This window comes from Puntigrus tetrazona, chromosome 17 (genome assembly GCF_018831695.1).
Source record: "Puntigrus tetrazona isolate hp1 chromosome 17, ASM1883169v1, whole genome shotgun sequence".
Taxonomy (NCBI): domain Eukaryota; kingdom Metazoa; phylum Chordata; class Actinopteri; order Cypriniformes; family Cyprinidae; genus Puntigrus; species Puntigrus tetrazona.
Genome location: NC_056715.1, coordinates 2848652 through 2861866, shown reverse-complemented (window position 1 = coordinate 2861866; position 13215 = coordinate 2848652). Strand labels below are relative to the sequence as shown.

At 40.7% G+C, this 13215-nt stretch overlaps 1 protein-coding gene across 2 annotated transcripts; it reads left to right on the top strand.

The window, feature by feature from the left end:
• Window positions 1-324: 324 nt before the first annotated feature.
• Window positions 325-11365, top strand: dact1 (dishevelled-binding antagonist of beta-catenin 1). 2 transcript variants are annotated; one of them, XM_043263846.1, is made up of 7 exons: window positions 331-456; window positions 540-585; window positions 829-976; window positions 4570-5334; window positions 7218-7347; window positions 8186-8341; window positions 8887-11365. In XM_043263846.1, exons 4-7 carry the CDS (start codon window positions 5029-5031, stop codon window positions 10758-10760), a joined length of 2466 nt encoding a protein of 821 aa, XP_043119781.1. In that variant the 5' UTR covers window positions 331-456; window positions 540-585; window positions 829-976; window positions 4570-5028; the 3' UTR covers window positions 10761-11365. The 2 variants fall into 2 exon arrangements, with proteins under 2 accessions (XP_043119780.1, XP_043119781.1); XM_043263845.1 differs by having other exon boundaries at window positions 325-585.
• Window positions 11366-13215: the final 1850 nt, after the last annotated feature.

Here is a 13215-nt window from a genome sequence, read left to right as displayed (position 1 = left end):
GTTGAGAGGCGTCTGGGTAATTGGCATTGTGCGGGTCCACATTACCCCACCATTAATACTCTTAATGATCCACAGGCTGACAGTAAATAGATTCTGGAGAGCGCCTGGTCTGACCGCTATTGTGTGACCTCTCCACGGAATAAAAGGGCCTCACTTTTAGCCGATGCTGTTCTCTTCAGCTGAAGTATCACCTTCTCCGAGTTTTACTTTAGGCAACTAATTCTATTCTCGGTTTGCTTTTGTTTGATTTTAAAGACCTTTGGACCGGATCACGGCCAGTTTAAAGTACAAAGGCATAGCTGGGATTTCATAAGTGAGAATTTGTGCGGTAAGAAGTTGTACGAGTAAGCAGATCTGTGAAGAAACAACTTCTTGGACAATGTCCTGACCTCAGGCAGCTCGGCTCAGATGTCTAGTGAAGTTGTGTTGTTTCAGCCGGGACGTTCTGTACAGACGGTTTGATTAAACTTTTGACTTGTGACACATCAGTGCCCCGTGCAGCCTTTACTTTGAGATAATCTTCACTCTCTTTTATATAGGCTGAAGGTCCAGATCACATCCAGAGCATCCCCGCATGTCCCGACGGTAATGCTGCTTTTTCAAATCTGCTCTTATTACAGTAACCTTTGTAACATTTAACGTTAACTCACGCACTTGACAGTCATCTGAGATTTAGTTTTAGGGTTGTTGTTGGCTACTTTATTTTTTATAGCTCAAAATTATCTGCAAGGAGTTCAAAAATGAGTCAAATAATCTTTTGGTTGAAGTCGTAAGATCTCTGTTACTAACATAAAGGATTTTCTTATTCCATATGTTTTGTCTGAACAGCGGTACAATCACAGCAGCATGTGTAGGACGTATCAAACATGACAACCATGCTGAACTTAATAATAGCCTAAAGGCACTATATGTTGGTCTGAATTATGGCAGAATCCACATGGGACCCCCGTGACTGACTTTGCATTAATATTCAGCTGTGAGTATCTTTGTCTCATTCAATGCTGCCTTAATTTATTAGCAAACAGCTCACATTATTCCCCGATTATATTTTAGTCTTTACAAAAACACTGAAATATTTAAATAAACAGTGATAAACAGTATAACACACTACTTACAAAAAAAGCGTGTTATTATCAGTTGTATCTCCATTTATTCTGATTATATTTCATAGGTCATATTTGCTTAGTTTAATGATTAAAGCTCTGTAGTTTTATTGTTGGAGGCAAAACATAATGCAGTGCAATACATTGATAATCGAGAAATATATCACATTCAAATCATGTTTTCATTTATCATCTCTGAAATGTGTGTATGGGCAATCAAGTAGGCAAAAATTGCTTTAGTCCAGTAAGATTTCATTTTGTAATATTACTAGAACGTACAAAAAGACGTGCGTGTCTAAAGGGACGCATATTAGAATGCTAATGTTTACTAAGGGTTCGACACTAATGAACTTTTACTTGCTAAAAAGTATTTCAATGAAATAACGGAAGGCATCGTGTACAGGAGGTTTTTCAGGAAATTGTTTAATAACTTGGAGGCCATGGAAGTTTTGTGTGGGTTTCTTTGTTAGTGATCAGAGAATTGACGGCAGTCGTCGACCTCCATAATATGGAAAAATAAAAAATGATGGAAATCGAAGGGTACCGTTAACTGTTCTTCAAAATATTCTCTTCGGTGTTCAACAGAAAAAAGCAACTAATACAGGTTCAGAACAAGTGGAAGGTATGGAAATAATGCCAGACTTTTTATTATTGAAATGTTTTGACAAAATTGCACAAATTCAGGCAAAAAAATGGTATTCCACATCATATCTAGCGTACAGCTGATTGCCGCAAGCAATGATTTAGTAAGTTTGCATTAATAAAAATCACTTGTTTTTAACCCAGAATGACTTTAACCCCAGTAAGACTTGTTTTGTATTAACAAAGAGATATGAAATTCCTTTATAAGAATTTTTCTAAGCCCCAAATGCTGTCTTTTTACTCCGAAAGCTCATAGATTGGTCAAACAAAGATCTGGCCTTGAGTTTTATCCAGAATCCCTCAACGCTATTGACGAGCGCGTGCGGTTTCTCACAGCGTGTGGCGAACAGGCAAGCTCTTCCTTTCAAATTACAATCACAGGCTCAGAGCTGACACCTGCATGTTCGTTTGACACCGAAGATTCATTAGGCTCCTTAATGGAACATTTTCCGCGTTTTGTTTCCACCACGGCAGGAATACTAAAACAAACACCTAGAACTAGTTATTTTTGGCCGGTTTCCTCAATCTTTGGGTGCAACTTTAACCTAAAACCATCTGTGTGACTGATGCGTTGTATAAAAGCACTGCGTCCAGCGTGATATAAGATGTAGGTGAGGGGTGACGATTGCTATCATACTCATAAATCCTCACTCCGCATTTGCTCGATTTGTCCCCACAGCTCGGCATCTGTAGCGCTGTAGGCTTTGATGTATTTAGATGTATTAATTTATTCCCCGTGTTTCTGCCAGTCCTACATAATGGGGTCCTGTTCTCGTTTAATGGGCCTTACAAAATTCATAAGGTAATTACTGTGAGTGATTGGATTAGGTTAAAGCACAAATGTGACTTTGTACTAGCAAAAGCTAGTCTAAGGGAAAGTGTCTGGCTTTTTTTGGGGTCAGATTTATGGGAAAAGATTTACATAAAATAATCAAGGGTTGCCTACAAAAACAGTTCGATTTATTTTAATGGAGACGAATGCGCACTTCTCACTTGATCGGTTTTGTGTCGTGTTTGAGCGTTCGGGTGGGGAAAACTGGCAGCGAAAGCAAGGATTTATCCTGTTTGTGTGGGAGATTTGATTCTGGTGGCGCAAAGACTTCAGCCTTTGATCCAATTACGATGCATGTATATCCCGGGTCACTTCCTGTCCCGCAGCCGTAGCCTGAGGTGGCGGCCCGCAATCACGGCTCTGTCCATTTATTAAGTTTGCGCCCTCAAGCCGCTCTTTCTTTCCACATCCGTGACCGTGTGTGTATTTCCGTGCGCTCGTGTAACCGTCCGGCCAGGGCTAATGTTTCAGAGGGTCACCAGCTGTGTTTCAAACATCTGTTCCTCATAGAAGCAGCCATGGATCCCATTTCCTCGATCCCTGTCGTGTTTAGAAAGAGAGATTAAGCTTTGTGCCGTCTACTGAGGGTCTCCTCCTCTCTTTGACTCATCTTCACCGCCTGCTTAGCTGCAAATCAAACGAAACCGTCTGAGCCATCGGCTGACGTTGACGGACAGGGGTTTGAGAGGTGCAGTGTTTTTCATTAGACACGCAACTGCGGAAAGAGTCTGTCCGTCAGACTCATTTATTCTGATAAATACACTCAATGTCTCGTGCTTTCTTTAATTGGAATATAGATACCAGTATCCATCCGTTCTATAAATGGTGGATATTTTGTAGTTTTTTTTTTTTTTATGGGTGAAGGTCGAAACCCACACGTTTTTGTTTTTTATCCAAACTATAAATTAGCTTGGTATCTGCCAGAACAATTACGTCCTAGATATGTAAATCCTTGATCCATTTCACAGATGCATTTTCAAACAAATCTGTCTGTTTTGAGTTCTCCACGCGTCTGACTAATGAGCTAGTTGAGAAATGTGACTTCAAGCTCTTATAGAAGCAGCTGTGGAGTCTATTACCAGAAATAATGTTTAAACATATGTTTTACAGATCCGTCTTTCAGAAAACCTGTAGATCATCCTTTATTTGAGCTAATGTATATTAACCTACATCTTGGTGAAATGTGTGTGTGTGTGTGTGTGTATACACAGACATAAAAAAAAAAAAAAAAAAGCTTATTTATATATACATATATAAAATATACATTTATAGCAATTCTGTAAAGTGAGCTGTTGGAATAAGTAAAAAATAAAATAAGGTCATTGATGTATATGTGTGTATAAATAGGCTATATACATACATGCATACAAAAGTGAAGGAGGTTTTTGCCTTAACAACAGCAGAGGGCAGTCATCCACCTGAGTGCCTTTAAATACGCCTTAAAATAAATCTTTTATCTTAATTATCTTAATCTTAAATGTATGTCATTATCTGTGCTGCAAGTTATTAAACATGTTATTAGGTTATTATACACACCTTATGCATTATGTACTTATTTTCTTGTATATTGCCCTGTTCTTTTAGGCTTGATGCCAACTAAAGTAACTTTTTATTTTATTTGTATATATTTTTTTGAGAAACTACCACCTTGATATTCTTTGGAGTAAATATCATGTTAAATAACATATAATTTATATAATATATGGTCATCATAAAGCACCTGATAGCATCACCTTACTACAGTACTTTTTGTACTAAAATACAAGTTTTGTTGTTGTTGTTTCATACGAAATTAAAATAGTTTACTTGTGAATCTTGTAACGCTTCCTGTTTTAAACGCGCGTTTGCATACATATGTAAATTTTTAGGTACAATCCGTGCTCCTGTTTTTAAAGGATAATTAAACAATTGCATATAGCAAAACTTTATATGATTTTGCATGCAGTTTCGAGCTACAAACCATCTAACGCAGATCTGAATGTTGTTTTACAGAGTTAGCGTGTTGTCATCATGCGTGAAAAGGACGCTACCACATGACAGAAGATCTCGGGTGAACGGGGTGGGCGTTAGGACCCCGCCGTATCCTCAGCAGCAAGATGTGTGTGTGTGTGTGTGTGTGTGTGTGCGAGTGTGATCGAGCTCTTCACTGCAGGACACGTTCAGATCCCAGTATCATCCGGACTGCACACATCAACGCCCTCTCTGTCTGTGGATTTGGACTTTTTACACAGATCTTAAGCAAGGACGACAGGCGTTTAAATGCCATTTATCTATATGACAAAAAGTTATTTTTATTTTTTTTCCTTTCTATAAATTTTCTTTTTTTTTTTTTTTTTTTTTGGATGATCACTTTTAACACATGGAAATTGTCTGACCATGTCATAAGTGTTTCTCAGATGCACTTCGCTCACAAGAAGAATCTCCGTGGCGCCGTTACCGCTGGATATATAAATGAATGAACTGTCGGAGATGCTGCTGTCCAGGGATTATTGCGCGCTCGTGATGCGGGATCGGAAGGAATGCGAGGCGCGCGGTGAAGTGGAGCGGGTTCGAACCCGGGAGCGTCTGGACGCGACTGTCGCGGGTCTGACCGAGCTGGAGTATCTCAGGCAGAGGCAGGAGCTGCTGGTCAGGAGTGTGTTGAACTGTCAGGAGCTCGCGGGAGAGGACAAACCCTGCGTTGCGGTGGAAGACAGCTATCTGAACACTGAAGAGAAACTTCTGGAGGAAAATATTTTGTTGCTTAGAAAACAATTGGTGAGTAACATAAACTGATTGTTTTTTCGTTATTATTGTTAAAGTGGTTTATATGTAACGCAGCCTTTCTCTTGCCTGTATTTTTAAGGAAAAGCATGCATTACTACAATGCGTTTATTTCATATTAGTAATGGTGATTAAATATCTCTGTCATCAACACTAGTACCATAGTGCAGTGATGGTATCTGATGGCAGTACTGTGTACTTTTTTATACAGAGTATACAAAATGTCATCTACCATTTGTATTTGCATGGTACTCCGAGGTACTTACAACAATGCCATGGTACTACCAGGGTACATGACCATTTTGATGATAATCCCACAGTACATGCATGAGAGAGGGATAGTATAAAACCGTACATTTTTGCAAAACTGAGAATAAAATATATTTATATATATATATATATATATATATATATATATATATATATATATATATATATATATATATATATATATATATATAGTGACGTTTTAGAATTTTTGTATTTATATTTATAAAATTGGCAATTGGAGTATTTTTAGTATAGTAGAAAATAACAATAGATAAATAATGCAATTTTTTTTTCTTTTTTTTTTTTGCCTTTGTAGTTATGTGGTGATTATATCTTACACCCTATAATCATTAGAATGGCATTAAAACAGAACGAGAACCATTTAAATCAAACTTCCTGGAAGCAGTAGAACATCCCTGAGTTTCTAATGCAAGTCTAGGAGGGGGTCCGACCGGCCTGAATGAGATTAGTTGATGGGTTTCAATGGAAATGAACTTTTTACAAGCCCAGCTCAAGCCCCCTGCTGTCTTTAGAGGATGACCAAGATTAAATTTAACAGTTGGGCCAAAGACACCTGGTTCCACTTGAGGTATTTGCAAACATTTCCATTGTTGTAAGCCTGCGGGTCCACGCATTGTGGTTAATGTATTGTATACAGAAAAGAATTACAAGGTTTGGATTTGTTTCCTGGCTTTGCAAAAGCCTCAGACATGTACACAAGTGGCTTGAGTCTTCCCCATAATTACACTTGTTTATCTTGAGGTCAGTTTGTTTGCAGGCCTCACACCCAGAACTACATTAAAGTTTATGGTAATTTGTGGATCATATAATGCCTAATGTCCTTATGACTTCCCAATAACAAACAACCAATACTCTGTGGTTTTTGACTAAGCTGAACCGAATGAATTGAGTATAAACCAGCAATTTAGATACTTCCATCCCAAACCCAAGCCCAGGCCATCAACAGTGGTCTGGGGTTAATTTGATGCCGTTTCAAAATAACCGTCGGTGTGCTCTGCAAATGGCACTTTGTGTAAAAATGGTCTGCGCAGCCCAGCATGCTGAGAGCTCAGGGCCCATAAATCACTCGCAGCCCTCCTGTCAGGACCAGGCTTTTTTACAGCCTCGGTCTGCAGCAGAGGAAACGCCATTCCACTGCTCCATATAGCCTGGAATCTGCACTGCATTACTTCCCCTGTCAGCAAACAGCAGTTAAAATTTGCAGCAGATAACATGCCTCTGATTATAGGTCATTTGAAGTAATGTCCGTCTGCTTTGAAGGGGCCACATTTTCCTCAGCCCGCCGTTTCGCCACGCTTAATTTGGAATGCAGCACATGATACGGGTGTTGTCAGATGCATCCAATTGCTCTCGAGCGGTGTGTCAAAGTCGAACGGTTATTCCCATACGAGGTGTGACTCTAATTTAGTTCATTACATCTGTCTGATCAGTGCCGTGAGGCCACCGGCATTGAGAAATGCAATTGTTTCCAGATCGTTGTTAGGGCTGCAGGGCAAACAATCTTAGCAATTACGAAGCTGCTAAGGTACTAGACATGCACGAAACCTTGTATTAACATCTTTCCAAAATGTGTTGTTTGTTTATAGAACTGCCTCAGGAGGCGGGATGCAGGTTTGATCAACCAGCTCCAGGAATTAGACCGACAGATCAGTGACCTGCGGTTGGACACGGAAACTTCGCATGAACATGTGGAAACGGACAGCCGGCCAAGTTCAGGTTGGTATCTGTTGTGAAGCGTAACACTTTGAGAGGCAATGCATGTTTGATCGTCAAAACAATCTTAAGCATTCAGCGTAGGCGGGGTTTACAATAAAACGGATTCACAAGCACCGAAAAACATTTTTAATGATTGTTAATCTTCAACAACCACCCGAGGGAGGCAATCAGAAGTCCTGTTCAAATTATATCACTTTGCACAAGACGACTTTATGTGCTTTGGGCCTGTAGTAGCTTGTGTACCTGCAAGCCCTAATGTCTGTTGGAAACTGTTTAGCTGTTTTGCTTAAGCACTAATTTGGTAATACGAACAATCTGCACCCTGTGCTACAGGCCTGCAACAGCTCTTTCGGTTTACATTCCAAATACGAGAGGTCATTTTAGTGCTGGGACTGACTGCACTTTTGTTGGAGGAAGGTTATATAAAGTGGAGATTGATTACACATGTGTATGCTCCTCTCTGAAAGTCTCTTTTGTTAAAGTGGCCTTATAACCGATTCTAACGTGAAGATTCTTTGAACTGGAATTATTTCCGTCACAGCCCAAAGGCGGACTTTTGTTTTATGTGAACAGCTATTTTGGTGCTGCTTGTAGTAGCTGCAATGGGTTTATTCCTTACTTCACTATTTTAATGCTAATATCAATTGTGATGTATGAAGATCTAGTTCCTAGCTCTGTTTCCTCTTGCAAATGGATACCTTCCTTGAAGCTACATTATTCAAATTGTAATTGGAAGTAGGTAGCAGAGCTCAGTTTAGAGCGGTAAAGCACAGTCTTTGTCACCTCATTCCTGAAGATGTAAAATTAATGTGTTAATCTCTCGCCCTTTTTCTCCCAGGCTTTTACGACCTAAGCGACGGTGCTTCAGGATCTCTCTCCAATTCCTCCAACTCTGTCTTCAGCGAGTGTTTGTCCAGTTGTCGTTCCACCACCTGCCTGTGCACCCCCCTCGACACCTCGATCTGTGCCTCCGAAGGAAGGCTTAAGCCTGCAGGTGAGTGTCTTCTTGTGACGGTTTGAGGTTTCTGGGTCATTCTGACTGGTCTTACCCATCAGCACTGTTCCATGAAGTCTTGAAACGCTGTTCCCTTCTTTAGCTTTGTTAACCAAATTCAAAACTATTTACTTAATGGTGATTTCTTCCTCTGGCTTAAAAGCTGTTGTCACGAAGAAAGACCGCTTTGTTCGTATGTTTCTAGTTTCTTCAAATGACATCCGTTTTTGTGTTGCATTACCCTGCGCAGAAAGCATTCTGTAATCACTTAAGCCTGACTGTGCAAATAGAGGTGAAACAAGAGAAGTTTGGTCCCAGACAGGGATAGAAACCGTTTCACAGCACTGCTGATGTCTCTCCCAGCCACACCTATAAGCTAGCAACAAAAGGCTCATTAGCACATGAAAACTAATCAACCACCCACCCAGCTAAGCACTAGAACTCTAGGAATCAGAAATAATCTGCTCTCAAAGGCCATAAAATCACAAAATCAAAATATTTTAGTGATCTGATGTTTTAATTGTTGTTTCCTCTGATATTTACAGATGAGCTGGGCAGTTGTGCTGAGTGTGATTGCCATTACGAAGACTCGAGTTCTGGAACAGTCCGCCGATCTCTTTCTGCATCCTATTCCCCATCCCCGGATGGCTCGTGCGATGGCCTTTCCAAGTTCCACTGTGACCTCATTGCCAAAAACGGTAATGATGTTTACCGGTACCCCAGCCCTCTCCATGCGGTGGCTGTCCAGAGCCCTATCTTTTTTCAATCCATGACGAGCCATCTAAAGGACGATTGTAACTTCTCCAAGCCTGGTGAAACATCCAGTGATGAACAGAAACCTGAGCAGGTTTTGGTCAACCAGAATTCATCTTGGCATGCCTCTCAAACACTCCCAAACAAAAAACTGGATAGTTATATCTTTGGGCTACTTCAGAGGAGGGCACAACCCTTGAGGACCAACAAACCCAGAACCAGCATCAATACTGACCCCTCCAAGAGCATTTTAAGGCAGGCTAGTCTTTGTTCACGGGCCCCTGCTGTAGTCCAGGCCCAGCAATGGACCTCTGACCTCAAGCCTAACTGGCAGACGTGTTTACAAGATGCATCAGCAACTAGCACTGAGCCGAGCACAGCTTCTCCCCAAAGACAGTGGTCTGCTGATTCCAAGGGAGGAACCCTACAAAATGCAGCATACTTTTCTCCAAGTCAGCCACAGAACGGTTACACAAGCACCAATGATAATAACACTAGTTGCGTCTTGAAGAAGAAAGTTTCTGGAGCCACTAAAGGCCAACTGTTAAGTGTTGCATCCAAGGACTGCCAGGATTTAGGCAGCCCAAATGCAGTTTCCTCTCCCAAGCTCAACAAGCATTCTTATTACACTGTGGAGGACAATAAATCTGGACCGGCAATGAAAGCAAGTCCTCTTAAGAGGAGTCCTAAAGCTCAGGCTCCAGCAAGTTGTGCTAAAGACACAGAACAGCTGGCTCCAGAGTTGCTCAGCCTCGGTTCTTCTTCGCAAAGTCAAGATGAAGGAGGTCAGCTGGTCAGTGCCCAGTACATCCCTGCTCAAAAACAGAATGGACATCTCCACAAGGGTGGCACCAAGAATATCAAGATTGTCAAAGTGAAAAATTCAACCAGTGTCAAAAGCAGACCTCACAATTCTGAGCATGTTTCTGAGACTGCTCGCGATAAACATCGGACAGGATCTAGGCGGTCTCGACAAGTGGACGACGTCAACCACTTGCACAGGTCCTCCAAGAAGGCTTCCACAAAAGCCAAGAGAATTCCTGCCTCCATCCCTGAAGGACGAATCCTGGAGAAGCACTCCAGTTCCACAGGGGGTCGATCTTCTGCCCAGAGACACCATGGACATCACCGACATCATGAAGCAGTTTTGGCCAAACCTAAGTACAAGCGCAACGACTACCACCGGCGGCCAAGGGGTCTCCATGAGATACCATATGAGGAGGCTTTCAAGAGGGCTCACCGCAGACAAAAACGTGAAATGCTGGGCCACATGTCCGCCATGTACTTGCCGTCTAATGCACACTACACCAGTCCCTACGCCTATGTGGGCAGCGACTCTGAATATTCAGCAGAATGCGCCTCCCTCTTCCATTCCACCATACTGGACACAAGCGAGGATGAGCGGAGTAACTACACCACCAACTGTTTTGGAGACAGCGAGTCGAGCGCTAGCGAGGCAGACTATGTAGCTGAGAGCAGCACTAGCAGTGACTCTGAGGGGAGTGCAGGGGTCAACTGGCCCCAGTTCAACCAGACGGGTACAGGATCCCACGGAATGACGTCAGCACAGGCGAAGGCATTTGTCAAAATCAAGGCTTCCCACAACTTGAAGAAGAAGATCTTACGTTTCCGATCAGGCTCGTTAAAACTCATGACCACAGTGTGAGAGACTCGAGGGGCACTGAGATCAGTTAGGATGCAGCCAATCAAATTGGCTTATCTCTCTTATCACACAATCAAGTGCCTAGACAGAAATCAGCTGCATGGCCTAAAACTGCCTGTCGGTCAGCTGGGAACTCAAGTTCTGTCCAGCACAATGCCTTCCCCTGCACTTTTTACCCCCTTGATGTCATTGTTTGTAGCTTTTTTTTTTACTTTTAATTTTTTGGTATTTATTATAAATTCAGCTTTTGCTGTAATGCATCTGCATAGCAAGTACTATGTAAATGCATTGTTCATACATGGTTTACTTTTTTTTAAAGATATTTATAACTTAATATATTTGGTTAGCCATACATGGAAATGGAATAGGAAGTGAGAGCTGAAGCAGTGTATTACAGACGCAGTCTGTCTGAGAAGTGTCCAGTGCTACCAAGATTAGTTCACCTGCTGATTGTTAAGGGCTTTTGTTAAATGCACATTAAATATGCATGAGCAACAGCTTCACCATTTACCTTATTAGCTGTAAATTACCCATTTGTAAAATAAATGTTAATGTATGTTGATTTCTTGTGTCCTTTTATTCTTTATTAAATCCCATTGTTAAAATCATTCAGTGTCTTTGATTATTTGATGGTTGTGGCTGGTTTTCTAAGTACTTTTGAGTTTTCAACCATGTTAAATTAGCATTACATGTAGGCTACTAATTAACCAACTTTATTATATCCTGGATTTGAATCTTCAGATATCAAAGGCATGTTAAACCTACATTCGAACCCTTTATAGAGGCCACAGCGGTTAAATGTGCCACTTTTAGTCTCTGCGTGCATTTAGCAAACAAACGGTTCTTCCTTCATGCCATGCCAGAAAACTCACGTGCGCTAAAGAACATAAACACGAGGGTCAGATGTTGCATTTAATTTTGTTTTGAATGCATTTTTGCAATAGACTTCTCGGCTGTTTCATAGGTGAACCAAAATTTTTAATGCAAGAAAAAGGTTAGAACAAGTAAACCTATTGAACTCAAGACTGCTGTCCTTAAATGAATATCTGACCTTTTATATTTGGCTTGTGTCCCTCACAGTCACATTGGAGAGATTTCCCCTTCTGTTTCCAGAACCTAGCAGAGATGGCCTCCTGGAATAGGTCTGGCTTTTTAAAGCACAGTTCGTCTGTTTAGATTACCGCAGCTGTGTGAAAACCAGACTGTGTTCTCCTCTTTCTGGAATTTAGGAGCACATGGCTTTTCTTGCCTGGTTACAAGATGTTTCTTTATTCGTACTGAGATAAATCAGAATCTGTTAGATGATAGTTTATTTAGCATGCACAATAACCATAGATATCCAACATCAAGGACGAATAGGATTAGCGTATGGGGAATTCATTAAAATGGCCTAAGATTTCTCGAACATCCATGTGCATCCATATTGTGGTTGCTGCACATTTTCAATTGCAGATAATTATCGGCCTTAAAGTTCTTGTATTTTATAAAATTGAAGATGATTACCCGAAAGCAAAACAAAAAAGCGCAGTATAATTCACAGAACGTTTCGGTAGTTCTTTCTAAGAAGTTCTCTGAGAATTTAGATGTCAGCATTTTTGAGGTTTTGACTGTAACTGTGTTTTCCATTGTGTTTCTGTGAAAATATGGGCAATGAAGACCAAGATATTTAGATCTGGTTGGTATTATTCATAATGAAAACAAATTAACTGTGATTACTTCGGACATGTGCACTGATACTGAAATGAATGCACTATGTTTTTTCATGTGTATTGTAAATATTATTTCATATCATCACTGTACTATGGTATTGCCGCAGTACTTCTTGTATATTTGGATTTTTAAACATGTATTATCACAAAACCATATTTTTGTTTAGTAAATACAATGGTACAAAGGATTTTCTAGTAAAGTAAAAAATTGTAGTCTTGTTTTGAGAAAAACAAATCACAATGATGTAAGTTTTCGATTGAAACAAGCAAAGTCATCTTGTTTTCTTGTTCTAAGAAAAACCTCTTCATTTTGACACATATTTTGACTTTTACTTGTCTAGAAAATCCAAAGGATTTTTTTTTGGGAGGCTGAAAACAAGACAAAAAAATGCGTGGCATTTACAAGCATGAGCGTTTAGTGCTATCTGAGAAATAACGTCACAACGAAGGCCAAATAAGTCTACATTTAGAAGTGACCTTGTTTTTGTACCCCGATGAGACCATAGTATCGTCGTAGCTTACATTTGTGCAGAGGGCAGCTGTGGTCGATCCGGTGCCCAAGGTCAGTTGGACCCAGTGGAGCAGGCGGGTTGGGGCCTGAGACAGTGGGCTATGAGAAGCATGTAGTCTGTGTTGATTTAGCCTTGCTTCTGAGTTACTCTCCAGGGCCCAATGACTCTCTCAGGCCTGTCAGAGATCATGCACAGATCAATCTTCTTTTGAAAGCAGCTCATCCAGCCAGGTCAGCG